Source organism: Zootoca vivipara, chromosome 1, assembly GCF_963506605.1.
Source record: "Zootoca vivipara chromosome 1, rZooViv1.1, whole genome shotgun sequence".
Classification (NCBI taxonomy): Eukaryota; Metazoa; Chordata; class Lepidosauria; order Squamata; family Lacertidae; genus Zootoca; species Zootoca vivipara.
Genome location: NC_083276.1, coordinates 79,602,435 through 79,628,666, shown reverse-complemented (window position 1 = coordinate 79,628,666; position 26,232 = coordinate 79,602,435). Strand labels below are relative to the sequence as shown.

At 45.1% G+C, this 26,232-nt stretch overlaps 1 protein-coding gene across 1 annotated transcript; it reads right to left on the bottom strand.

Moving 5' to 3' along the window:
• Window positions 1-364: 364 nt before the first annotated feature.
• LOC118089062 (acyl-CoA (8-3)-desaturase) lies at window positions 365-20,704 on the bottom strand. Its single transcript, XM_035123448.2, has 12 exons — window positions 19,953-20,704; window positions 10,833-10,943; window positions 10,354-10,551; window positions 9,853-9,954; window positions 9,128-9,256; window positions 8,659-8,719; window positions 7,470-7,546; window positions 6,148-6,245; window positions 4,673-4,769; window positions 2,154-2,233; window positions 1,593-1,718; window positions 365-547 (listed from the first exon to the last, which is right to left on the bottom strand). Exons 1-12 carry the CDS (start codon window positions 20,178-20,180, stop codon window positions 496-498), a joined length of 1,359 nt encoding a protein of 452 aa, XP_034979339.2. The 5' UTR covers window positions 20,181-20,704; the 3' UTR covers window positions 365-495.
• Between the last annotated feature and the right edge of the window lie 5,528 nt (window positions 20,705-26,232).

The window sequence follows — 26,232 nt, the reverse complement described above, 5'->3', positions numbered from 1 at the left end:
ATGGTCCACAATCCAGTTTAGGTAATTGGTGTGTAGTAGGCTTCCTATTGTGTAAGCCAGGTGTTGAAAAAATGCAGAGGTGCAGACCCTTTTTTTGGACCAGGAGCTGCCTACTCATCCAGGTAAATAGCATATGATTGGTGACAATGGGCTTAAGCATACAGAATTTTTACCTGGATTGGGTCTTCAGAGAATAAGCATATGACATCTCAAATCATTCGGAGAAAAGAAGCCCTTTAAAAGAGTGCACAGTCTTTCCCACCCCCCTTTCTTCCTTTCACTGAATAGCAGATCATTTGGGACCTCTGTTAACAACTTTTACTTCCAGGTTCAAAGGGAGATGTACAAAATAGGGAAAGCATGGTATCAGACATAAATTTTATTATAAATAGGAAACAATGAAACATTGGGAGTTGGAAAAGCGTTCAAGGCAATCTGCTGGTCCAAGGCATCTGTGGAGAGATCGTGAATGAATCTTTTCTGTGAAGCCAGTACTTATTTATGCAAATAGGCATCCAGCCAGAGCTCTCCAGAATCCTTCAGGGAACTGCAGTGAGAGAAAGGGTGGGGTGGGAGAAAACTAATTAAGTCTTGGGGAAAAGAAAGGGTAAGGTGCCCGAGATCCAATCAAGTTAAATAGAGAGGCAGGAATCTTGGTAAAGATCAAGAAAGCAGAAATCTATAGCTCAGCAGTAGTCAACCTTTTTTTGCCACTAGAGCTGCATGCAATTCCCCAACTGGCCATGAGCCAGCCACAAGCCAGCTGCAAGAATGATGGAAGGGTGTGGCAGCTACTTATTTTAATTTCAAAATTTACAAATCGCCCTGTATTTTTAAAAATACCTGTGGGGATGTACAGGAATAGAAAACACCACAAGTAATAGAAAAACAAAGTTGGAGACCATGAAAGCAACCAGAATTAAATGCTGCAGAAACGACTAATTCAGGAAGGCCTGGGAAAAGGCTGCTGAAACACTGAAAACGATGCTTCCAAGTCATACTTTGTTGTGTTATTTCTGGAAATGCACCTTTTCCTTTAAAACAGTTGAGCAGCTTGTGCAATGGCTGCTGGCCAGCCCCTGCCAATTGTTACCAGTTATGTCTTCTGCGGGGGGAGGCAGCCCACTGCCACTGAGGGTGCTCCAGAAACAGAAATGGGTGTCCCAGTGTATTGTCAGAACTTGGGAGACACTGGAGCATTCTGGAAGCATTACAGCAGGCATCTCCAAACTTCGGCCCTCCAGATGTTTTGGACTACAATTCCCATCTTCCCCCAACACTGGTCCTGTTAGCTAGAGATCATGGGAGTTGTAGGCCAAAACATCTGGAGGGCCGAAGTTTGGGGATGCCTGCATTACAGCATTCCCACGTGTTTCCAGAGTGTTCCATCTGGCTCTCAAGAGCAGTGGCTTGCCAAAATATCCAAAAGCAGTGCCAGTAAAATGTTATGGGAGCAGCAGGGTGCTAAAAGCTGCTTGGCTGGTCTGATCATGCCACTGGTTTATCCACCCCTGCAGTAAAAAAGAGTAAGCTGCCTTGTCTTCCCACTGTACATCTGTATTTTTATGCCACGTTTCTCCTTTGATACATACCGTAAAATATCTGCAAAGGCTGTCAGCAGGGGCTTGCACTTGTATTCAATGCCATGTTTGGCACACAGAGACTTCACCAGAGGGACCACCTTCCAGTAGTTGTGCCGGGGCATCGTAGGGAAAAGACTGGCGGGGGAAACCAAAACAATTCTGCCTCAAGTTCTGCTAATCGTATTTGGTGTAGAAATCATAGACAAGGCAGCCATCCAGAAAACCGAACAATAGAAAAATTGCTTCACATACTGGACATTTGTTCTTCCTACAGAGAATCACGCAGCAGGAAAAAAATTCCTAGGCTGCATTGGCTTGGATCCAAAGAAGTTTCACACAACTGGAACAGCATGTCTACTTGCACAAGGCAATGCCGCTGATTTCTCTTGCGTTCCCTTTCCCAGTGTAGCCTCTCCCACCACGTCCCATTTCACACTATTCCAGAGGGTCCTGCATCCCCAGGGAGTTGCTTTTCAAGGGGCAAGAGCCAGAAAAGCCCCATTGTGTGAGCACAGTTCCACTCAACTACATACAACCCAGAGAAAGCACTTCCTTGCGGTCCATACTTACTGGTGTTCAATCTGGAAATTCAAGTGCCCAGTAAACCAGTCGTTGAACCAGGAATGATCAACGTTACATGTTGCCTGGAGCTGAAATAACAAGTGGGTGGGTGTTGAAGCACTTGACAGCTTTCTCTCTTCTGGTATGACAGCTATGGGTTGCATTCAACCAAGTTACTGTGCAAGTAGAACTTCTACTCAATGCAAAATAACTTTCCCCCACCACCATATCCCTCCCAATGCGCCCTGAGTTCCCCCTCAACCCTCCAGAGCAGATTTGGCAGTGGGGCACAGAGGGAGAAGGGGGCAGAGAAATGCTGTTGTGTGAGCAGAAGTTTTGCTTGCACAACGGCCTTGTTGGATTCAACCCTAAGTTACTACCAAATCCCTCCCATAGTTAGCAAAGCTGACTATATGTCAGCACCACATTCTTGCAATCCTCACGTTACCAAGGAGCCTACAGTGGGCCCCATGTCTGCCATGTTGCCCATTCCCCCCTTTTCACTGTTACAACCCTCAGACCCAACTAGAGATTGTTCTTCAGAAGGGAAGGGGTGCTGGCCGTCTGTTTCACTAGTCCTCCTGGGTTACTGAGGAGAACTACTGCTACACTGTGATACTGTGGTGGACAACTGTTATGGACAATGGGAAATTTAGTGATGCTCTCTGAAGCATGTTGGGATTCCAAGACTGATTGTGAGGAGCAAAGAAGGTGGGTTTGTCTCGTTTCACTTGATTCTTTTTGGCAGCTTTTAATCCAGTCCTAGCAGAAGCCAGGAGATGCCCTGCTCTGGTCCCAAGAAGGCTCACCCTTTCATTTTGGGTGCTTGTCAAATGATGACAGAATACTGATGATAAGAGCACAATGACACAAATGTGCTTGTGAGTGTTGCAATGCTAGCATTTGGTGAAGTGAGCAGTCACAGTCTATCAACCTAATGCATTGTCCCGTCCCCCCTTATAAAAAAAAGGCTTGTTTGATTGTTACAGCACAATCAACAATGATTTTTATGTTATGTATCTGTGTTTTTCTATTGTAAGCTGCTTTGGTGATCCTCGGGTGAAAGGTGGTGTAGAAATTTAATAAATAAAATAAAAATACTTTAAAAACAAAACAAAATTCATCAGTTTGACCACTGCTTGAGTTCTTTCCTCTCCCAGCAAAAGATCTGGGACATGTGGCAACTTCCTATCACAGAGGAAAGACCTCAGTCAGCAACAGGTAAATAAAGTGGCAAGTTGCAACATGACCCCCTCTCCCGCTTGAACATCTTCTTTAGATGTTCCTCATTCACTCAAGGGTATGTTTCTGGTCCCTCTTGCTACCAGCTACTCTCCACGCTCTTTGTTTCCTTCTGCTTGCTTCTTAAATACTTGCAGGGTTCTTTCTGCCTCCCCTCTGCCCCTAAACCATACTCTAAGCCCAGGGATGGGGAACCTGTAACCCCTCCAGATGTTGCCGGTCTACAGCTAACAACATTCCTGACCAGTGGCCAAGAAGGCTAAGGCTGATAGGAGTTGGAGGGCAGACCCACACCATACATTTAAGCACACCCAAGGCATATAGCGGGATCCAGGTGGCGCTGTGGGTTAAACCACTGAGCCTAGGGCTTGCTGATCAGAAGGTTGGCGGTTCGAATCCCCGCAACGGGGTGAGCTCCCGTTGCTTGGTCCCAGCTCTTGCCAACCTAGCAGTTCGAAAGCACGTCAAAATGCAAGTAGATAAATAGGAACCGCTACAGCGGGAAGGTAAACGGCGTTTCCATGTGTTGCTCTGGTTTGCCAGAAGCGGCTTTGTCATGCTGGCCACATGACCTGGAAGCTATACGCCGGCTCCCTCGGCCAATAATGCGAGATGAGCGCGCAACCCCAGAGTCGGTCACGACTGGACCTAATGGTCAGGGGTCCCTTTACCTTAAGGCATATAGCATCACCCAAAGACTGCAATTTGCTAAGGTTGCCATTAAGGGGGAGCGATTACAGTTCCCAAGACACTATGGGAGAAGTCATGGGCTTTAAATGTGCATTGGATGTGCTTTAAATGTATGGTGTGAATCTGCCCAGAGTCATCTGGAAGGACCAGGGATTCTCCATCCCCAGAATCAACTAGCCTCTTGCTCCTACAAACTCCTTGTTGCTCTCGCCTGCTTCTTTACCACCCTGTCTACTTACGGAAACGACTGCATCTTTGCTGCATCTCCAGCTCCCATGATTCCCTAGTCTAGTTAAGCCCACTAAAGCAGCAGTGGGGAACCTGTGGCCCCACCAGATGTTGTTGAACTACAACTCCCATGAGCCTTAGCCAGCATGGACGGTGCTAATGACAGTCCAGCAGCATCTGAAGGGCTACAAGTCACCCGTCCCTAATGCCTCCTTATCCGAACTCATGTCTGCTTTTCCTCCAGTTTCCTGATAAACATCCAGTGCAGCATCTCGGTCAACTTGAATTAGAACCCAGAATGATCTTTTGAGAGGATATAGAGCAGTCCCATACACAGTCACACAGTTGCTAGAGGGGAAAAAAATTACCTGGATGGACACCCAGTCCAAATTCTTGTCATAATCTATAGTCATGGGTATATGATTCATTTGGGAGACCCAGACAAACCAGGAGCTTTCCAACATCCTGCATGGGGAAATAGAGTAATAATACAGTAGTAAGCGTAATTCACTAATCCAATCATATTGTTTTTTGTTTTTTTAAGCCTTGTGTGAAATTTGGTGTCTTGCACAAAAATCTGGCTCCCTGAAAACATCACACACATTTTTCTATGTTTTCAAACTGAACTGAAAAAAGGTGGCTTTCACATTATTTTATTTATAAAGCCACAAGCAGAAAAAACTAAAAGTGAATAGACTCTCCCATAGCAGCAAGCAAACCTTTCCTATCTCTGCTCAATTCAGCTCTGAACGCTCTTCCCAATCCATCATTTTTAGGAAAGACAAACTTCAGCAGAAAATGTGAGCAACTCAGCAGAAAACATTGCAAGCAGAACTTCCTGACCCCACCCCCGCCCTCCAAAATAACCCCAGTAAAGCAGAGTCAGACACAGAAAAGGGTTCATCACCGGAGGAATGGAATCCAATCAGCCCTGCCTGGCCTCCTTGGCTATTTTAAATGTTGGGCTGAGCTTCCTAAGCTCCCTCAGAGTCTCAATATTTAACTTTTTACTTGTAATATGCCAAGAGAAGACCATTTCTTTTAAAAAAAGTACAGTAACTTACAGCTAACTTTGAAAATTCATTTTAATCAAAGGACCAGATATGAAACATAGTATTCAATAGATTGTTATGGTGGATTCCAGAGCACATCAGATTTTTTTTAATAAAAAAATTAAAATTACAGGCAGCAACCATTTTAAGCGCATCTGATATGCGCGCAACCAGGCAAATGTGCACTGCACCGAACCCGGAAGTGATCCAAAAACACCACAAAAAGGGGAAGAACGGGGTAGAGGTGAAACAAGGTGTTTGCAGGCTTTTTCAATGGTGTTTCGAATATATGCGGTGTCACTTAAACACACGGTGCCTTGGAACATAACCCCACGTAAATTGGGAGTTAGTTGCCTGAATACAAAACAAAAGGGTTGGGGTGTGTGTGTCATGTTTGTTTGCCTTGCCTTGTGGCCTCAGTGCACATAGGGACAGCTTCAAAAATAAGGAGCATCCTGTGCACATTTGTATTTCAAGAAAGGCCTATATTTTCACTTGGAGCCTACATCCTTTATCTTCTAGGTGCCTGGGAAGGATATGTCCCGTCTAGGAACCTCTTTTTAAATTTCTCCAACACCAGTTCTGGGGATGCTTCTAATACCTTTCTTGCTATTTTGCAGACTTCTTGTAGGATTGAAGTCTACAAAGGGTTGAATTTTGGGGCCTTTCCACCACAGAAATATAGATGGCCAACCAAGCCAGCTGAAGTAAACTCAAGTCCCACTGCTTTCACTAAGGCAGCTTTGACTAACTTTCGCTGAATTGGGGAGGGGCTTTGTGCTGTACAATACCTGACCAAAAAGAAGAATATAAGAAGACTTTTTATTTCTAGAAAACACCCATAGACGATGAAGAATCGGATGAAGAAGCTCAGCATACAGGCAATATCCTATCAAAAGGAAGAAGTTGTCAGAATGGAAAAGGCTTAGTTCACATTGTTATTGTCCCCTACGATCCTTTACCCCAGAGGTGCAACAGAAAGTTTCCTGATAGGCCTTGTGGTTGAAACTATGTTCATTGCACAATACTGTGATTGAAGTACTCAAGCACAGTAATAGATCATAGGCTTAGCATACAGGTTTCTAGTGCTTAAGGCTGTGATGATTGAGGATGCATGGGGAATAGGTTTTGATAGCTGAGAAAGGCATTTGAGCAGGATTTCCAGGAGACAATGGACAATAGTGGTGTTTTCAGTGCCCTTTATAGCTCTTTCAAGCTTTGAAGAAGCCTTTGTGTGTACACAGAATGGATGGAAAAATAAGTTCCAAATTTTGTACGAATCAATGTATGTCTCCACCCATCAAGATAACATAATGTAATGTAATTTAACTGATGTTGAGCAGAAACTACTACTTTTTTGCTTAAAGAAACTTTATCAGTTTTTAAAATAAAGATAAATATAGATGAAATGCAAACATCATAAAAAGTACAAAAAGAAAACAAAGGAGAATGAGAATAAGAATAGATAGAATGGAGGGGAAGGAAAGGGAAGATAATACCCTACATTAATTCATGCAATGTATCCTTTTATAATCACAATCCAAGGCATCTCTTTATCCTAATCTTCTAAAACATACCCTCCCCACAAACTTAATTGAATTATTGGGGGGGGGGGTCTATTGTATAGAGACATATATCAAAATTTTATACCAAATAGCTTAAAAAGTAGAGGATTCTCCTCTACTTACTTTTCTTTGAAATGTGAGATGCTCAGAGAGAGCTAGATCCCACACTCTACCATACCAATAATCAACTGAAGGATGTGAGCAAGATTTCCATTGACTTACTCTTGGCTTTCTTGACATTCTTAGCAACAGAAAGACCACGGTCTTGTAAGAAACTCTGGGATTTGTATTCCTTTCTACCGGTATTGAAAGCAAGGCCAAGACTGGATCTAGCATTAGTGATTGCTCTATAATTTGAGAGATTATGGTAATATTTTTTTTATTTCTATGCTGCTCATCAGACTGGGATGCCCCAGCCATTCTGAGCAGCTACCAACAAAATACTAAAACACAAAATGCCTCAGAACACCCAAGAAGGCAACCAGCCAGGAATAGGAGTGAGGGCTCTTCTGTTGCTTCATCAGTAACTCAGATAATGCAATACTTACCACCCAGTAATTCTTCTTGAAAGCAATGTAGAAGGTGTGATATTGGAAGTAGGTAGGGAACAACAGTGGTGGCAATGCTGATGAAGATAGCAAAAGAAAGATGCCTTAGCCACATAATTAAAATACAAAATATGTAAAATAAACCAGATGTACCGGGAAGAAGATGGTGCAAGCAGATAATTTAGGTGGGGCTACTGAAGAATGCCTTAAATAAAAGGTTCTACTACAGTTAAAAGTAACAGGGTACAGGATGTTCTGGACTGTGGGCTGGATCTGGACTAACTTAGCCATGCTATGTTCCCACGGAAATCAAAGGGGCTTAAACTTAGTCAATACTAACTTGTCCCACTGATTTGAACGGAACTAAGCCACCATTAATTTAGTCTGGATCCAACCATATGATCCCATTAACTGGGAAGATGAACTCATTCCCTCACTCTGGCACAGGGATTCCCCTACAGTCTGTCCTGTGCTCTCCTGTGCTTCCAAGCTCCATTGTAGCGCAATGGTGGCCTACAAGGTGTTAGGGTCCAGGTATGGCATGCAAATACACATTACAGGGGTGAAATACTGCTCTGGCAGGAACCTCTATCAACAGGGAATATGAGAATGCTCTGGAGTGACAGGTCAAGTAGAACAGAGGTGTAAAGCACTGTCCCCCTGCTGGGCACAGGGTTTTTGCAGATGTAGCCGCTCCACACTATCATGTGCCCATGACTACGATGGTACCATAAGAATTCACCGTTAGCCAACGGACTCCACTAACTCACATGGCATTGCAGGAAGTTAAGTCATACTTCCATATGAACTTACCCGGACCCTCCGTCATCTTCTGAGGCCCTCCTTTGTGTGCCTCCTCCTTGAGAGGTGCAAAGGGTGGCAACACAAGAACAGGCCTTCTCTGCAGTGGCTCCCTGTCTGTGGAATGCTCTCCCCAGGGAAGTTCACCAGACGCCTTCATTTTACACCTTTAGGCACCAGGCAAAAACATTCATTTCTAACCAGGCTTTTGGTTGACCTGATTGACATCCCTATACCCTTCTAAAATGTGGCTCTTTTAGAGGTGTGTGTTATAGGTTTATTGTTTTTATTTTGATTTTATATACTGTGATCTTTTCTATGAACTGCCCTGAGACTGCCGGGTATAGGGTGGTATATAAATTCAAACAACAACAACAACAACACTTACTGAAGGAGAAGTACTTGTGCTGGTGGTTGTAAGGCATATACTTTGTCTTCTTTACCCCAAGCTGTGAAAACAAATCAGGTCACAATCTGATAAAAATGGCCTTACAGAAAGGGGGAGCCTGCAACTCCTCGTATGTTGCCGTCCTGTAATTTCCATTGCCACTGGCCATATTGACTGGGGGTGGTGAGAGCTGGAGTCCAACAACACGTGAATGGCCACAAGGTCCCCATCCCAGCCCTACAGGCACCTTGCCACTTCCCTGAATGCAACCATATCATTATTACATAGACTTCTTGCCAGACAGCCAACATCCCACCCCAAAATATTAAGTGCCATATAATTATTTGTTGGTGTGGTGTGTTTTTTAAGGTAGAAATCTGGCTACCACACATACAGCTACACTACAAATAGGAACAAACAGGAAGCATTCATTGTTTTCTGAAGGGCATGTGAGCAACATGAGACTTGCCTCCACAGAGAGGGTCTTCCCCAAAGCAAACAAGGCAGGGTGCATGTCGATATCCGGGTCCTTGCTGTGGCAATTGGGTTTTGCGTGATGCTGTGAGTGCAGAAGAGTCCACCAGTTGGCTGATGCTCCCTGTTGAAAGGAAGGTCAGAGAAGAAGTCAATTCTACAGCTAAAGGTAAAAAGCCAAAGGGATCGCTGAACTGTGGATTTATGGCACATTAAGAGTCACTCCCTCTTCGCAGGAAGTCCTAGGAACTCTGGTGCTGTCGGGGGGAAGCGGGGAGACTAATAAGAGGATTCTAGGCACCCAGGGTTCATTTAGACAGCGGTGAGGAGCGTGTGGTCCTTCGGATGCTGTTGGAACTGCAAATCCCATGAGCTCCAGCCAGCACAGCCAATGGCCAGGGAAGGGGGCAGTGGTAGCCCAGTAACAGCTGAAGGCCAAAAGTTCCCCATCCCTGCGTTAGGGGAAGCCAAGACAGCTCTCCTGGTATAAAGCTGATTTGTTTGTAGTATATATGCACCCACCATGCAATAGGAGGGTTGTTGGCAGGCTTTTGGGAACAAAAATCCACAAAGAACTAGAACGTTCCCCCCCCCCTCTTTTTTAGAGTATTATGCACATTGTCCAAAAATATGGTAGTTTGATTTTCAGGTCATCAATCCAGATCTCTTACCCTTCCCACCCCTCTCAAAAAAATAAAGTTTTCAAAAACAAGCACTTACAAGAAGATGGCACATCACAAATTTGTGAAGCAGGTGGTTCCACTTGGGCTTCTGGAAGACGGAAAGGTGCCCCAAATCATGTTGGAACCATGAAGCCTGGTTCTGGAAAGCAAAGGAGATTGCTTAAAACAATGTCCTGCCTATCATTTGAACGGCTTTTGGGGTCCCTTCTGCATCATTTAATTCAAAAGAAGCCACCATGTCATTGCATGTGGTAGCTCTAGCGTAATCTGTGTGCCATGCATACTACAGTACTTAGGTAAATGCAGGCATGAATTTCTGAATAATACCCATACAACTCATAAATCGCCAAGGCTAAACAAACGTCTCACTGCAAAGGACTGGCATCGCACCCATTAATGCTGGAAGTGACAAAAATCCCAGTGATAAAGATGACCTCCAGAATGAGCTCTGGCTTCACCAGGGTAGTAGAAGATGACAAAGGAAGCTGGTTTCAGGTGCTTAGAACAGAAGGCCAGCCTTTGGAGCAAGACAACTTACGTGGGACATTGTACATAGCACTACAGAGACAGTGAAGGGCAGTAAAGAGGTTCCAAAATACAAGAAGTTGAGCCAGGATGCAGCATCCAAGAGCAGGATGTGAAGGAGCACCGCCATGAAAAAGTAAGTGTTGGGCTTCAGGAGTCCCATCTTCTCTACAGTGGTGCGGAGCTCACGGAAGTCCATGATCAGTGATTCCTGTGAAGAAGAAATTTTAAAATGACAGCTGCCTCTACTCTAGGAAATGCTGGAGTAGCATGTGCCCTTAAGGAGCAGCAAAGGGAAGGTGTGACCAGAGTTCTAATGTCTAATTCTGCTCAGGGATTCTCCCTTTCTATCAGCCCCTGTTCCACCGTTTACAGGTTCAGACCAGCGCATGGCATCCTCCTTTAGGCACTCCAGAATGCATATAACATGAATGGAGGGAAACCTTACTTCTTGGATTCACATCTCACATCCAGGGGTTAGGAGAGACTTACATTTTTGCTGGGTTCCAAACTAGATTGATCTGGTGCCAACTCCCCAATCAGCAGCGGGTTCAAATACTTCTTCACCAATGACTTGTCGACATGGAACGCTTCAAAGGCATCCTATAAGTCCACAGGGGGGGGGGGAGGAAAGGCAAAATCAACACCAAGAAATATTGAGTGAGGCCAGTGTGTGCCCTGCTCCCTCGTGCTACTTCAAGCCCCCCAATTTCTCTGGCAATGTTCCTCTTAAAGGAATGTAGGATTATCAAAAAGTAAAGCAACAGATGAGGAGTTGGTGGGATAAGTGGCAGATGGGTGGTGTGTATTGAGCTCATCCTCAGCATCTGTTTAGGATGCCCTAGCTCTGGATGTCCTGCACTGAGCTGGGAGTTGGACTACACGAACCTATAAGACACAGACACACACACAGACACACACACACACACACAGAGAGAGAGAGAGAGAGAGAGAGAGAGAGAGAGAGAGAGAGAGAGAGAGAGAGAGAGAATGTGATTCTATGAAAATGAGACAGTCATGAAACAGCAGAAAGTTGATGGAAGTAAAAATATTAGAACAAAGGAAGCTCTCTTGCACTGATGGTCTGACTCAGTTGGTTAGAACATGGTGCTGATAACACAAAGGTTGCAGGTTCGATCTCTGATGGAACAACTATATTCCTACATTGCAGGGGGTTGGACTAGATGATCTGCAGGGTCCCTTCCAACTCTATGATTCTATGAATTCTATGAGATCCTTGGTCCATTTAGCTAAGCAGAGCCAACTCATTCTAGCTTTGCTCCCATTCTTTTCCCTGCAGAGTTCTACAAGGACAACAGACACGGAGGAGGAGGACAAACCTGAACCAGCTGCAGGTAAGAAAGGCAGGCAGGGGGCAAATGGCTGAGGACAGACTTAGACTGGTAGGCCAGTGCACTAGCTGCTCTAATGGGCCAGCCCTCACAGATTGCTTCCCACTGAAAATCCTGAAGCAATTTACACACATTAAACATTATAAAGTAACTGTACAAAACAAATGTGCAGTTACTTTAAACAAATTGTACTAAATAAAATGGATTTAACACTACAATACACTATCGCTGGCTGTTGCCCAAATGCCTGGCGGCAAAGTAGTAAGAAGCTGGGTGCAGCGCAGGCCTCCCAAGGGAAAGCACTCCACCCTATGACAACTAACCTCTGAATAGACAGGCATAGGTTTGCGCAGTTGAGTTTCATGTGCAATAGCATGTATCAATAGTTCTAGGTTACCTTTTGCTTTTATTGCAGGCTCAGTCATTTTGAAATACCAGTAAGCATCTTGTTGTGCAAAAGGAATTTGTTACAATGCGTTTCAAGTTCTGTCCTTACGCAGGTGTGAAAAACTGGGAGGGGGCAAAGCAGGGATTTCCACTTCTCCACACCCCCCCCCCCAAAAAAAAGATGATGCAGCTTCAAGGTGGGTGTTTCGGGTGAATAATCTCCCTTTGGGGCTAGCAATTCATTGCAAAAATGTGAACAATGACAGCTGTCAGGCAAGGTATGCACGAACCTATCGTTTGAGTGCAGTTAATGAGCATCTACAAATATGAGCAGGTGAAAGAGATGCTAAAAGAACTAGGGTTGAACTCATGGGAAGGAACAGGGCAGTCTGGATATACAGCAAATGTATGGCTGGGCAGGGAACCTGTTCTTCAAATAAAGACAGTGAACAAAATGAAGGGATGAATATGGTGTCAGCATTGCTACCGTAGAAGGAAAGATTTAGAAATATATCGCAAATTTGGACTGGGAGGAACAGTAGAAACACTGATATCTATTAATTACGGTAGCTCAAAAGTAAATGGCTGAAATCATGAGACAGAGACATTTGGAATTACACCTGACTGTTCTACGCTGTCTATACTCTTGTTTAAATTCCATGTTTATTGAAACTGCTGAGATCAGGATGCTTACTGCTTTACTTTGAGTCAGGCGGGCTAAAGCACAGAATGAGCTCAGGCTTACAAAAGAGGTTAAAATTAATTTTAACAGAGCTTTATTTGGTTATGTTTGAAACAAGAGGAAGAACAAGCAAGTAGCAGGTCTTCTGCATGGAGAAATGCTACTGAGCGACAGATAGAAGGCAGAAATGCTCAACATCTACTTTGCCTCTGTCTTTACCCAAAAGTAAAGCAGTGCCCAACCTGGTAATAACAAAATAAATTATAAAAGGATGGAGCTGCAGCTCAAGATAGGAAAGGAGAACTCTTGGCTACTTTAAATGAATTCAAATCCCCAGGGCCTGATGAGCTGCACGCAATGGTACTAAAGGAGCTTGCGGATGCAATCCTGGAGCCTCTGTCTATAATCTTTCAGAATTATCAGAAGTCCCTGCTGACTGAAGGCAGGCAAATATTATTCCCCATCTTCAAAAGGCAAGGAGAGAAGACCCAGGTAACTACCAACCACTGAGTTTGACATTGATAGCAGGGAAGGTCCTTGAACAAATAATTAAATGGTCGGTCTGTGAGCACTTAGAAAAGGATGCTGTGATTATGCAAGAAGCAACAAAGGATTAGTTCTTTGAAATGTGATTAACACAATCCCATTTGTGCATTTGTGCAATGGGAAATTAGTCATGGACATGAACGAGCATTTCTCCAGTCTGATCATGTACCTACTGTACTTATAAATCTCACCTCCTCTGTAATTCATAGGCAAGTAATTTAGAAAAGGATGCTGTGATGGTGATGATGATTGTGTGCAGAGGAGGGCAACCAAGACGATCAAGGGTCTGGAAACCAAGCCTTATGTGGAATGGTTGAGGGAGTTGGGTACGTTTAGCTGGAAGAAGAGAGGAGAAATGATAGCCCCCTTCAAATATCTAAAGGGCTGTTACACTGAAGATGAAGCAAGCTTGTTTTCTCTTGCTCTGGAGAGTAGGACCTGAAGCAGTGGATTCAAGTTGAAAGGAGATTCCAACTAAACGTACTGATGGGAAGAGAGGGTCGACTCCCTTGGAAGGTGGTAGACTCTCCTTCGTTGGAGGTTTCTAAGCAGAGGTGGGATGGCCAACTGTCATGAATGCTTTAGCTGAGATTCCTACATAGCAGAGGGTTGGACTAGATGACCCTCGGGGGTATCTTCCAACACTACAATTCGATGAATGGGAAACTTGCACAATTTTATTTTATATGGTTTCTCCCTTACTCTCTTCTTCCTTTTTTCCATTTTCCTGTTCACTTTTGGTATGTTATCAACATTTTTTGTACAGTATGCTGTTACTATTGAAAATGCAATGCAAAGATATATAGATATATACAGATGTAGATATAGACATACTGGTAGATGCTATAGATATAGAGATAGAGATAGAGATAGAGATAGAGATAGATATGTATGATGGGCTAGAATTCCAACACTGACATTGGGAGGCCACCATGTTGGACTTTGCATTGGAAAGCAGCATATAAATATTAAATATGTAAAAAAACACCACCCATCCAATCATTGTCACCCTACATTTCCCTTTTAGTTCTTCCATCTTTCTCAGACCAGAATGGCTGGTCTCCATCAGAAGACCACTGCAATCTCCACAGGTATAAGAAACCTTTATCACCATTCTTTCATCTTTTTAAAAGTGTGGAGGCTTTGACATGGATAGCGATGAACCAGGAAAGGGTTCAGCACACATTCATTAGAACATTTGTGGTGAGCATCAATTTGTGACACTATTTTTTATATCTTTTAATTATCATTAAAATATTTTCTGGATATGTTCTTTTTAAACTATTGAAAGAGTTGTAGTGCTCCAACACTATCATTCTATGCTATTTTCCCTTGGGGGAAAAAATTAAGTCTCTTATCACCACCATTAACCAAACTACTAAAACACCACTGACCAGATTTTTTTTAAAAAAAAATAGGATTGTAGTATAGTGTTATAAAAGTATAACACTATTATCACATTTTGTGTTATCCTATAAACATTATGGTGATATAAATCTATATTGACACACACACACACACACACACACAGAGAGAGAGAGAGAGAGAGAGAGAGAGAGAGAGAGAGAGAGAGAGAGAGAGAGAGAGAGAGAGAGACTTTTGGAATAATTACAATATTTTTGAATAAAACTAATAGATGTCATAAAATGGCGGCCACCTCAAGTGTTATAGTGAATGTGTGCCAATCTTCAAAAGACCCTACCCACAGCAGTTATGTCACAGTTCCTCCTTGTGTGGATGGGACATAGAAAGATGAGTGGGTAGTGACAGAAACAATCAATCTGGAAACAGTCATAGGGTTTGTTTCAACTGCAGCGCCTGCCAGAATGCCCTGCACTCCGCTGGAAATTAAATGGAAGTCCCTACTTATTTTTCAGTTTGAAATGGTAATGTTGAGTTATGTCACTGCAGCAATTAAATACATCAAGAGCACGTTGCCTCTAATTAAGGTAAATGATTAAAGGTTGTGGGGTGGGGGCCAAAATGATTTGCAGACATAGTCAAAGGTGTGTGACAGTGGCCTCACTCCTAGCACTTATTCCATCACTGGTCGTGGGAAATATTTGAGCAATGTACCCCTCTCTTTCTGCTTTGCGAATCAAAAATGGTAATTTGTGTGCAAGACGTTTCAAAAGCTTGTGTAAACACTATGATTTCTTATCTGACACAGAAGACGTTTTGCTGATCAACAGAGATACAGTAATCAGAACTTTAATCAAGAAATGATATGCATAGACAAATGCCACCATCACCCCATAATTCATGTACATATGATTTTCACTGGCTCCGTTTCCTTCAGGTGACCAGCATTTTCAAGATTGGCAAAGGCAGGCTGAAGCAGGTAAGCAGAAAACAATGGCAAAGCCTCCCTCAGCAACAAGTTGCTCAGATTGTGGGAAGTCGGAGGGGCTGTTTTTACAGCAGCTGGGAACATCACCCGATATCCCAAGACTCGAGGATTGTGGGCTATAATGAGAATCTCCTGGCTGGAATTGCCTATAACTCCCCTGCTCCTGACCTGCAGAGCCCTGAAGGTACAGATTCAGAACCAGTCTGTTCATTAGCAGTCACCTCAGGTAGCAGGCTAGGGACAGCTGAGAGGGGCAAGAGATCCAGTGCATATTGCCCATGCACCACCTGGGAAGAGCAAGGCTGCCACTGTAGCCTGCTCCACTCCAGCCTCCCTCTTTCTTCACTGCCACCTTCAGCATGCTAGGGCATCCTGAGGCTGCTCCTCCAGTCAGGAGTGCCAGCTTGTCCCTGCAACCGTTGGTGCCCGGGGCCATGGGTGCCATGCAGCGTGCATGGCCCTGGCACCGAAATTTGTGGGTGCCCGGCCCCTTCATGAGGAATTTTGTGGGTGCTTAGGTACCCAGGGCCCCAAGCACCTTTGCCTCCAGTTGCCTCAGGCTGCAGTGGCGGAGGAGACGGTGGCACCATTTACTGTTTTGCCTCAAGCAACACCCTGGTTAATATAGGGTGCAATTATTGCTAATTGAAAAGGGAGGCCGCTCCTGATCCACAGTAATATTCAAAGCAACAAACAGAGGAGAAGTTCATAAAGGTCCGGGATGTGTGGGGGGGAGTTGATTGGGGCAAGTGTTCCCTCAAAGGAAAAGAAACTCCTTTTTCAGGAGGTAAGTGATCATTACATCTAATGAAGACTATGTTGTAGTCTAAACTCATTAGGCAATTTGGAGGGCTTGAATTGCTTTTACAGGAATGAGCCAGCATAAGATTCAGGCTTGCATGCTTCACACATAACCACCTCCTATTAAACTACCCTGGTAATCACAGTTCTGTGAGGGGAATAGAGATTTCCTAAAACTCCCAGCACCCTCCCAGTCCCCAGGATTCTTTGGGGGGCAACCATGACTTTTCATAGTGGCGATACTGCTTTAATTATATACAGCACATGGGGCCTCAGATTCATATAGCCCAGCCCATCCTGAAAGCTTGGAGTGGGTACCAAAAGGCAAAAATAATAATATGGAATACAACCTCTTTTTTGACAGGACCATGTGCTCCCAAGCCAGCCCCAAAATACAAGTAGCTATTGTAACACTCAAGGAAGATGCTCAAGCTTGGGTGCTGGCACGCCTGAAGTGGAAAGGGATCCCATAATTGAGGAGCAATGCCCAATAATCATCATGTCTTCACAGCCTGGCTGGATGCACAGATGGAATTGCTGAGAGGGCCTCCTTGGCAGGTCACACACAGAATTATAAAATTGGAGAGTTTGGAAAGGACCCTGAGGGTCATGTATTCCAGCCCCCTGCAATGCAGGAATCCCAACTAAAGCATCCATGACAGATGGCCATCCAACCTCTGCCTAAAAATTTCCAGAGAAGGAGAGCCCACCACCTTCCAAGGGTGGACTCTGTTTCACTGTTGAGCAGCTCTTTAACATCAAAATGTTCTTCCTGAATTTTCGTTAGTTGGTAGCAACCCTTTTCTTGAGTTTTCAGGCTGGGGGCTTCAACCTCAAGATGGTGTTGAACTCCAGCTTCCCTCAGCCAGCACGGCCACTGGAGAAGGATGGTGGGAGCTGGAGTCTAACTTCATCTGAAGGGCACAGAGATGCTACAAGGTATATTTTTGGCATTTCTCACACCTCTCTTTAAATTCTTTATTGGTGGTTTTGCCGTTTCTTTTTCCTAAAATGCAACACACACCCTGCACCAAATCCCCTTCTTCCAGCCAAAATACATTTCGGAGACCAAAATAGTATGTTTCAGAGGAGGCATATGGTTGGCTGGAGTCCCTAAGTTAGTGGGACTCAAGTCCCATCAATTTCAATGGGAGTCATGCCTATATTCCCCTTAAACCCAAACTCAGAAATGAAAAAAGTAGAAGGAAGCAGAGAATGAAAGGGAGAAAGCCCTTTGCAAGGGGCTTAATGCAGGTTATACACCATACATTTGAAGCACTCCCCCAAAAGGACCCTGGAAACTGTAGTTTAGCCCTCACAGAGCTACAATTCCCAGTACCCTGAACAAAGTAGTGTTTCCAGGTTTTTTTCTGGGGGGGAGGCTTTAAATGTATGGTGTGTATGCAGCCTTCGATAGTCTCACACTTCCTTATAGATAGAAAAATGAGTTCTTACAAGTCGGTGCTTGCCACAACAAAAGAAAAATCTTTGGAAGTGGCTTAGGAAATACCTCCACAGGTTTGGTGGAGGCCAGTGGGTGTGCTGACAAACCGACATATTATTTTGGGGTGGGGATGAGGGTTAAAACTAAAGCAAATAAATAAAAAACAATTCTATACAAAGTTGTTGTTCGGTCTTTAAAAAAACCTTTCTAGTAAGACTGTGGTTCTCAAATACTGACTGATGTAGCTTGAGAAAACTTTGGCATTAGGAGCCATTTAGATTCCTCCTTGAAATAATTTCTGGAATGTGGTAGTCACTGGGGGACGGGGGAGGAAGAGAGAACAAACTGGATTGTGCCTGTGGCAGGGTGCAGATTAATTTGCAGAGCACTTTAAGTGCTGAGCAGCCACTCCTGCTGTCAAGCAGGCTGACGTGGGAGCCTATTGTTAGAGAGGGTGAGGAAGGCAGCTGGTTTAGGGGGCGTTGTCAAAAGTTAGGAAATTGTCCATTATTTTTGTTTTGCTAAATTTGTTAACACTGCAGGGGGCTTTGGTGCGTGCTTTATGCAGGTAGATTACTTCAACTTGAATTTCTAGATCCTGTTGAACATGACCCAACCACAAATTAAGAGTAAATTACAAGGCTGCTGAACTCTAGTTTTTTGACAAGCAAATAAAAATAAATAAAAATACCCAATTTCATGTTAGCTTGCTCCAGGGTCATTAGGATCATGTCCTTTGAAACAACATGCATGACTCACCGCTGCAATTTGCAGCATCATTTCAGGACAGATCAGCAGAGCAAATGAGCTTCCTCTAGCCCTAAAATGCTATAGAATGTGTTGCACTTCAAATGTTCAGATGCTGCAGCTCAGCATCCCTAGCAAAGGTGGGTAAGGTTGATGGGAGTTAGGAGTCCACCACAAAGCAGTGTGACTTTATTAAAAGCAAACTGGCCAATGCCCAGGGCCCCACTCATTATGGGGTCACAAAAGCCCTCCTTTATAGGCAGTCTGCCATGTCTTTATCTCAGCAGCATTGCAGGCAAGCAATTCTCTCCTCATAAAAATGCAATCTGAGGGCCATCTGCTCCTGTTAAACCAACCTCATCCACATCAGTAGCGAATATCAGCAGAGATCATTGCCCAAGCAGCATCATGGGACAATGCAAAACAGACGGTGTCTGGATCTAAAAGACAACTCCCAAACAGAATTCCTATGTTATGGTGGATGAAACAATTGCTCAACTAGTGGGCAGATTTAAGCAAACAGTGCAGTTTAAAGACAAGCAGAGATTCATATTTGATATTTAATCTTTGACTAAAATGGGACAAACTGAGATGATGCCCTTTAAAAGGGATGCTAAGATGGATCTTTGCATCTTGAGGGAAACATTGGTTCAACAGCTGCTGACTTTGAGGTCAGGAGTATGTTTCGATTATACTGTACAATCAACCTCAGGAAAAAATGCACAGCTTTGGCAGCCTATCAATTTATTCATAAATATAATATTCTAGGCATTTACAGCAATTTACGCTTATGACCTCACATTATTCTCACTGTATCTGCAACTTTTGCATCAGGTGAAAGGTCATTTGAAAAGTTCAAAATGATCAATATATATATACAGTATACATATATTACATATAACACACACACACACACACACACACACACACACACACAGCTGTGCTCTTCTATGTTACAAGGATGCATAGTAGGATTTAGCACTGATTTCCCCTCAGCATGAAAATGGGATAATTTTTAATTACAGTGCCTTGACTAAGGAATTTACTGCCAACAAGGTAGTAAATAGGTTACAAGAGAATTGACTCCTAAATGATTTATTACCATACCATACTGTTATTTATCGACGAACGGACTACACCCGTTCACCATATGTCCCTCAGACCTTAATCTGAGGCTCTCCGGATTTACAGCAGAACAGAGGAATGCGGGACCGACGGACATGCAATTTCCCGGGACAGCTTAATTATCTCTCCTCCATCACCTCCTTCACACTTTTCACACGATCCCCAACCCGCATCTCACCGTCACGTCCTCCCCAAGGTGGCTCATCAGGATCCGGGAGCCCCCGGGGTGTCTCAGGTAGAAGCTGCGGACGTCGTACACTTTCCTGTCGACCACCAGCCACATCTCTCGCCCCGGGTCGCCTTGCTTGGTGTGGGCCTGGATTTCGTCCCAGGTGAAGAGCCGCATGGCCGAAGAGGGCGGCCGGTGCAGGACCAGTTCCGCGCTAGGCTTCTGCTGCGGGGCCATCCCGTTCTCCGACGCCACCTGCTCAGCGACTTCTTGCCCGCGTCGCCAGACGCAACACAGCCATGCCAATTCTCCCGCGGCGGTAAGAGTGGGACGCTCGGCCCGGCCTCTTGCACGTGCGATTGGCTTGTTGCTCCGTCGGACACGCCTCCTGAACCCGCCTATTGGCTGGCAGCGAACAAGCCCGGAGGCAGTTTTGTGGCGGAGCGGAAGAGTTTCGCGCTTGGCGCGGTTTGCAAGTCGTGGGGTCTGCACGGGCGCGCTTTCCCTCTGGCTGCAGCCCGGGACCCGCTTTGCCCTGGAGCGAGTCCCGCTGGGGTTTTGAGACGCCAGCGAACTTCGCCATCGGTTCTCTTTGCCTGGCGAAGCCAGGCTTCTGAGTCCTGCCTGGCCCTGACGATAAAAACGCAGCCTCAGTCGAGGGGCGACGAGATGCACATTCGGGAGCGGCTCTGGGCCAGGTCCTTGCCCACAGGAGATAGCCGCGGCCTCTGCCCCTGGCTAAGCTTTTCTCCCGGGAAGGGGTGCATGGCCGTAACCCTCCTCCCCCATAGATCAAATAAAACAATAGAAATACTTAATTGACCAGCCAAGTCGGTTCTGCTCCCCCAATAACAAAAGTCCTGATCCCCTCCCCCACAAAGAAGCTGCCACTCCTAACAAGAATCCTGGTGACTTGGCAGCCAGCGAGGCAAAGGCAGCTGTTCGTCTGCAGACGGATTGGCACCTCTTGACCACTTGGCAGTGCACACACTTGTTGAGTCATTCGCCTGCCCTTGCTCACCCTGGCAAGCTAAAGTCTTGGCCGCTCTCTTGTGGTGACACCAGGGATGATTGCTGCATCCCAGCAAGTAAGCAAGAGGACCACCTCCTCTGCTCCCACTTCCTCACTGCCAGAGCAGGAAGCATGTGAGAGGATGCCACTGGGCCTTGCATGAAGGAGGAGGAGATGATTGTGAGTTGTGTGGCTGGGTGGGTGTTAGGCTGCCCCTTCTAATTCCTGAATCCAGCAAGGATTCCATAGTTGAAATAGCCAGGCCAGCTTCTTGGTAGTGGCCCCCTAAGTATGGGCAGTTAAGGTAACATAGGAAGTGGGTCTAAGCGGGGCAGGCAAATGGGTATCCCCCCCCCAAAAAAAATTGGCTGGTAGTTAGGGACAAAGCTGAGTTGTGTGTGAGAGCTAGAAGCAGGCTGCAGGCCTGATAGAAATGAAGCATGGCTGTGGCTATGGAAGAAGCAAGACCTTATGCGGCTCTTAATGCTGTGAGCCTCTCCATCATTTGCTCAGGTCGTACATACATGTAAATAAACCATGTATCACACCAAGTCTCTGCTGTTCCTTATTCCAAGGAAACTGAACCTCACAAAAGTGGCTGGAGCCCCTGGTATTTTGCACTGCGCAGAGACTGGGGTAGTGTGCAACACAATCAATGGCTACTTGTCATAATGGCTATATACTGCTTGGATTGTTGGGAGAGTGCTGCTGGGCTCATGTGTTACTTGTGGGCTTCCCAAAGGCACATGATTAGCCACAGTGAGAACAGGGTAGAAAAAACACTGATTGCTACATTAGCCAGAGATTATGCAGATGGAACTGCATGCTCTCTTATGGGCCAGGTTTCACATACAGCTGGGACCACTGATCTTTCTGTTCCATGACAACACATAGTGTTTTGCAAGCCCCAACAATCAGCTCATCATCAGGGCTTGTACAGCACTCTGTATGGAAGCCCCAGTAATCAGCTGAGCATCAGTGCTTACAAATGGCCTGTCACCACCATTTTGGCAACGCCATGCCCTTACTTATCCCGCACCTGACATCAGGTGTGGGGCAGATGGGTTTGGTGTGGCTGAAATGGCCTAGCTGGCAGTGGCATACCATGATTTTTTTTCATAGGGGAACAGTTAGGGCCAGAGGCATCAGCTTGCGAGGGCAATTGGTGGGAGGCCAACGCACGCATGATGTCACACGCATGAGCATTGCACTTCCCTCCCTAAGCTGGGCAGAAGCTTCCCGGGCTTTGGGAAGGAGGTGCCAGGGAAACAATGGGGGACTAGCCTAGTCCCCCTAGTCCACTGACCGCATATCACTGCTTGCTGGCCAAATGGGGAGGTCTGACAGGCATAATTAGGCTCACAGTCAGGAGATTCCCCACCACTGGCCTAGATGATGAGGGTCAGGGCCGTCTCTAGGGCCGGGTCCGGTGGCGCGGGGCGCCAGGCCACCAGGGGCGCCGCTGCGCCCACTGAGAGGTGCGGCAGAGGCCGCCCCAGGCGCGCTGGATGCAGCCCTAGGTGCGCAGGGGCGTCGCAACGGGGTGGCCAGGCTGGATGGCGCAGTTGAAAAGGTGGTGGGTGTTCCTTGCAGCTGTCACTTGCTTTCATGGGTGACAATCCAAAAGATGCTTTGTGCCACTGTCTCTCTGATTTGGACAGACAGTGAGAAGAATGGTTTTATAGACTACACTTCTTAACAAACTATTTAGGTTTTTTTCTGGGGGTACACAAGGGTACACAGTACTGGCACCTTTTTTTCCTAGGAGAAAAGCAATGTTCCGGTCTAATATCACCATTGCTGTAGCTGTCACAATCATCTTCATCCATACTATGAAAAGTTAGTTCCTTGACATTTGCTACTAGCAAAGGTACCGCAGACTCCTGACTTTTATGCAAAAACGTGTTTTACACATTTTTTTGTACTTGCATGAGTAACTCAAAGATTTTCAGGAGGTGAAGGAATGCTAGTCATTACTGGCTCATAGATGCTTCCACTATGTTTCAGCTTCTCTGACCATGCAAGGGATCCAACTATTTCCAATCTTCAGTATATAAAAGATTTCTTTTGCCATCAAATCTCATGCTCAACAAATAATAGGAAAGCTCCTGGAGAAGGGCCAAATGCAGGGCTTTTTCCCAGCCAGAACCCAGTTCCAGCACATCCAGAGGCAGAGCTAGCTGCTCCAGCACCCGGAGTGGCGCACATGTTGTGCGCCTGAGGGCAGGGCTAGCCATCCCACATAGCTATTCCACACTTAATGATTATTTCTTCATGAAGTCAAATCCTGTAACCTGACTTATGGAATTTACAGTACAGCCTGCAATTTACAGTACATGGTGGTTATGTTTCAGGGAACATACCTAAAGCCAAAGTCTCAAAACACGTTGGGTTCAGTGGTGGGTGGACGCCTGCTCCCTTTTTATTCATTTATTTATTTTGCCAAGCACATAAAGCTGAATGCACACAAGTTAAATGTGCATATGTTACTGCTTTCAAAATTGGATGTATATTTCCAGAATTAGGAGTGTAAAGAGTAAACATCCATTAGTAGTATGCCTGCCACAAAATCCTATTTTAATTGTGGTAGGTGTTGGCAAGTTCAAAGCAAGCACTAATGCTAATGCATACAGGGAAACAAGTGACACTGAAGGCAGTTTTCAAGGTCAAATATCACCATGGCAGGTGTGGGGAACCTCTGTCCCTCTAGATGTGGCTGAACTACAGCTCCCATCATCCCGGGCTGTAGTTCAGCACCATTTAAAGGGACACCATTTGAAGGTGTAGGTTCCCTACACCTGCTGCATGGCCTGGGTTCGGCTACTTTCAGGAAAACTGTCACAGCTCTGAAAGTAAGGAATCAATTCGGACATACAGTGGTACCTTGGTTTTCGAAAATAATCTGTTCTGGAAGACCATTTGAGTTCTAAAACTGAAAACTCAATACAGAAGCCTCAATACAGAAAACTCAGTATGGAAGCCACATGGCATGTTTGACTTCCAAGGCATGTTCGAAAACCAAAGCATTTACTTCCTGGTTTACAGCGTTCAAAAACTGAAATGTTTGTCAATGGAGACGTTCGAAAACCGAGGTACCACTGTACTAAGGAATTAGTGCGCTACACTATTTTTGATGAGTGTAGAAAAAGCGTAGCCACCTCTGCTGTAAATACGATTAGCCAAACAGAAGTATGGGTTGTGCACAAGCAATTTTGTTAAATTATCCAAGGGTATAGAGTTCAAAGAATAAGGAAGCATCTGATTACCTTTTGCATGAAGCAATTGTTAGGTAAACTGGGTTGGAGCACCTGATGGTATCACCGCCCCGGGCAGGAGCCCAATTCAAATTATTTTTGAAATGGGTGTGTTGTACTTTCTTTCCCACTGACATGTCACTCATTTCAGAAATGCAGCAGACACAGGGTTTTAGCCCTGTCCAGAGCACTAATGAGACATCAGACCCATTCTTCCAAGCAGTACTATATTCTGGAGTAACCACATCTTAAAAACGAAATGGGAAAAATTCAATGTAGCACTAAGAGAGTCAGTGTACGAGTCCCCATCCGTTGGCGATGGAGGCTGGGTGAGCGGAGGGTGAAGAGCACCCAACACGGCCCTCTCCTGCCTGGCATATGAGTGCCTGCCTCGCAGCAGCGAGGACTAAGGACTGCAGAAGATGAAGAGCACCCTCTGCACTCCATGCCCACCTGAGGCGCTGGTGGACAACACTACGACCCTGCTTTTAGGAGCCACAGGTGAGCACTGAGTGCAGAGTGGGGTCCAAAGGTGGAAAAACTACCCCTGAAGGTGCACAATGTGCCCCCACCAGAGGTACTACCATTTCCCTATCACTCCACACACCCCTTTAAATTTGCATACATGAGTAAATTAGATTAATTTATTTCAATGGGTCTACTATTGAGTAAAATCTAGTTGAATACCAGGAGACCAGAGCTACTGATGCTCTTATCAGGTTCTGTGATTTCTGAAGTACTCTGAACACACCAAATATCTCAGCTGCTCAGTGATGTTTTTTTCTTCTTACATCATGCACATCACCTGTCTGTTGTGAAGGGACTCTGTGCTTTTCACCACCAACTTCCTCGTAATGGGGAGATTGGTAGAAAGGAAGTTGAGAGGCAAAGTCAAGAGGGTCAAATCACTCCAAAACGCTTGGGAATTGGTTTAAAAAATGCAGTTTTAGAAACTCAGCTGGAGTGTATACTGTCACACGCCACCCCAAACTCTGAGCGATGGAATATTCCTTGGGTTCCACGGTTCATGTTCCCTTTTGGGAATGAGGCACAGCAGAGACTGTGGTTTCTTTATGATATGATATATAGTTTATTTATACATATATACAACTTGATGTAGGCATTAACACCCCCCCCCCAAGGTTTTGTTTTTCCTATAGCCACAGCCTTGGATTCAAGCAGAAATTGACCCCAGCTTGCTCTTTGCCTTTCCAGCCTTCAGCTTTCTCCTCTAGGCCACCTCACAGCAAACTCTGCTCTAAACTCCAACATTGTCTTTCTAATTATCTAAAAGTTTAAGGAGGGATCCTGCCCGTTTGTTGTCTAGCACATAGCTCCCTTTCCTTTGTTCTCTTAATGCTCCAAGTGATCACTTCATGAGGAAGCTAGCCTGGCTTATGTTATAACCCTTGCTGGATCCAGGGGTTAGAGACACCTGGCACCCACAAACTCATAGCAATCTTATAGATCAGGAAAGTTATCATTAGGGTCAAGAGAATGCCAGTGTAGCTAGCCAAAGAGGCTCACGAACAGACTCAAAGAAGCAGTTAGAGGCAAGAAGACTTCATTAAAAACAAAAAACAAAAAAAAACTCACACCAAAGACTTGTCCAAAGGAAGAGAACAAAAAGGAACACAGACTTTGGCAAAGAAAGAAAAGTGCAAGCAGACAGTTGTTGTTGGTTTTTTGTTGTTGTTGTTGTTTAGTCGTTTAGTCGTGTCTGACTCTTCGTGACCCCATGGACCAGAGCATGCCAGGCACTCCTGTCTTCCACTGCCTCCCGCATTTGGTCAGACTCTTTGATCTTCTTGCAGTCCATGGGACTCTCAAGAGTCTCCTCCAGCACCATAATTCAAAAGCATCAATTCTTCAGCGATCAGCCTTCTTTATTGCTCTCACTTCCATACATCACTACTGGGAAAACCATAGCTTTAACTATACGGTCCTTTGTTGGCAAGGTGATACCTCTGCTTTTTAAGATGCTGTCTGGGTTTGTCATTGCTTTTCTCCCAAGAAGCAGGTG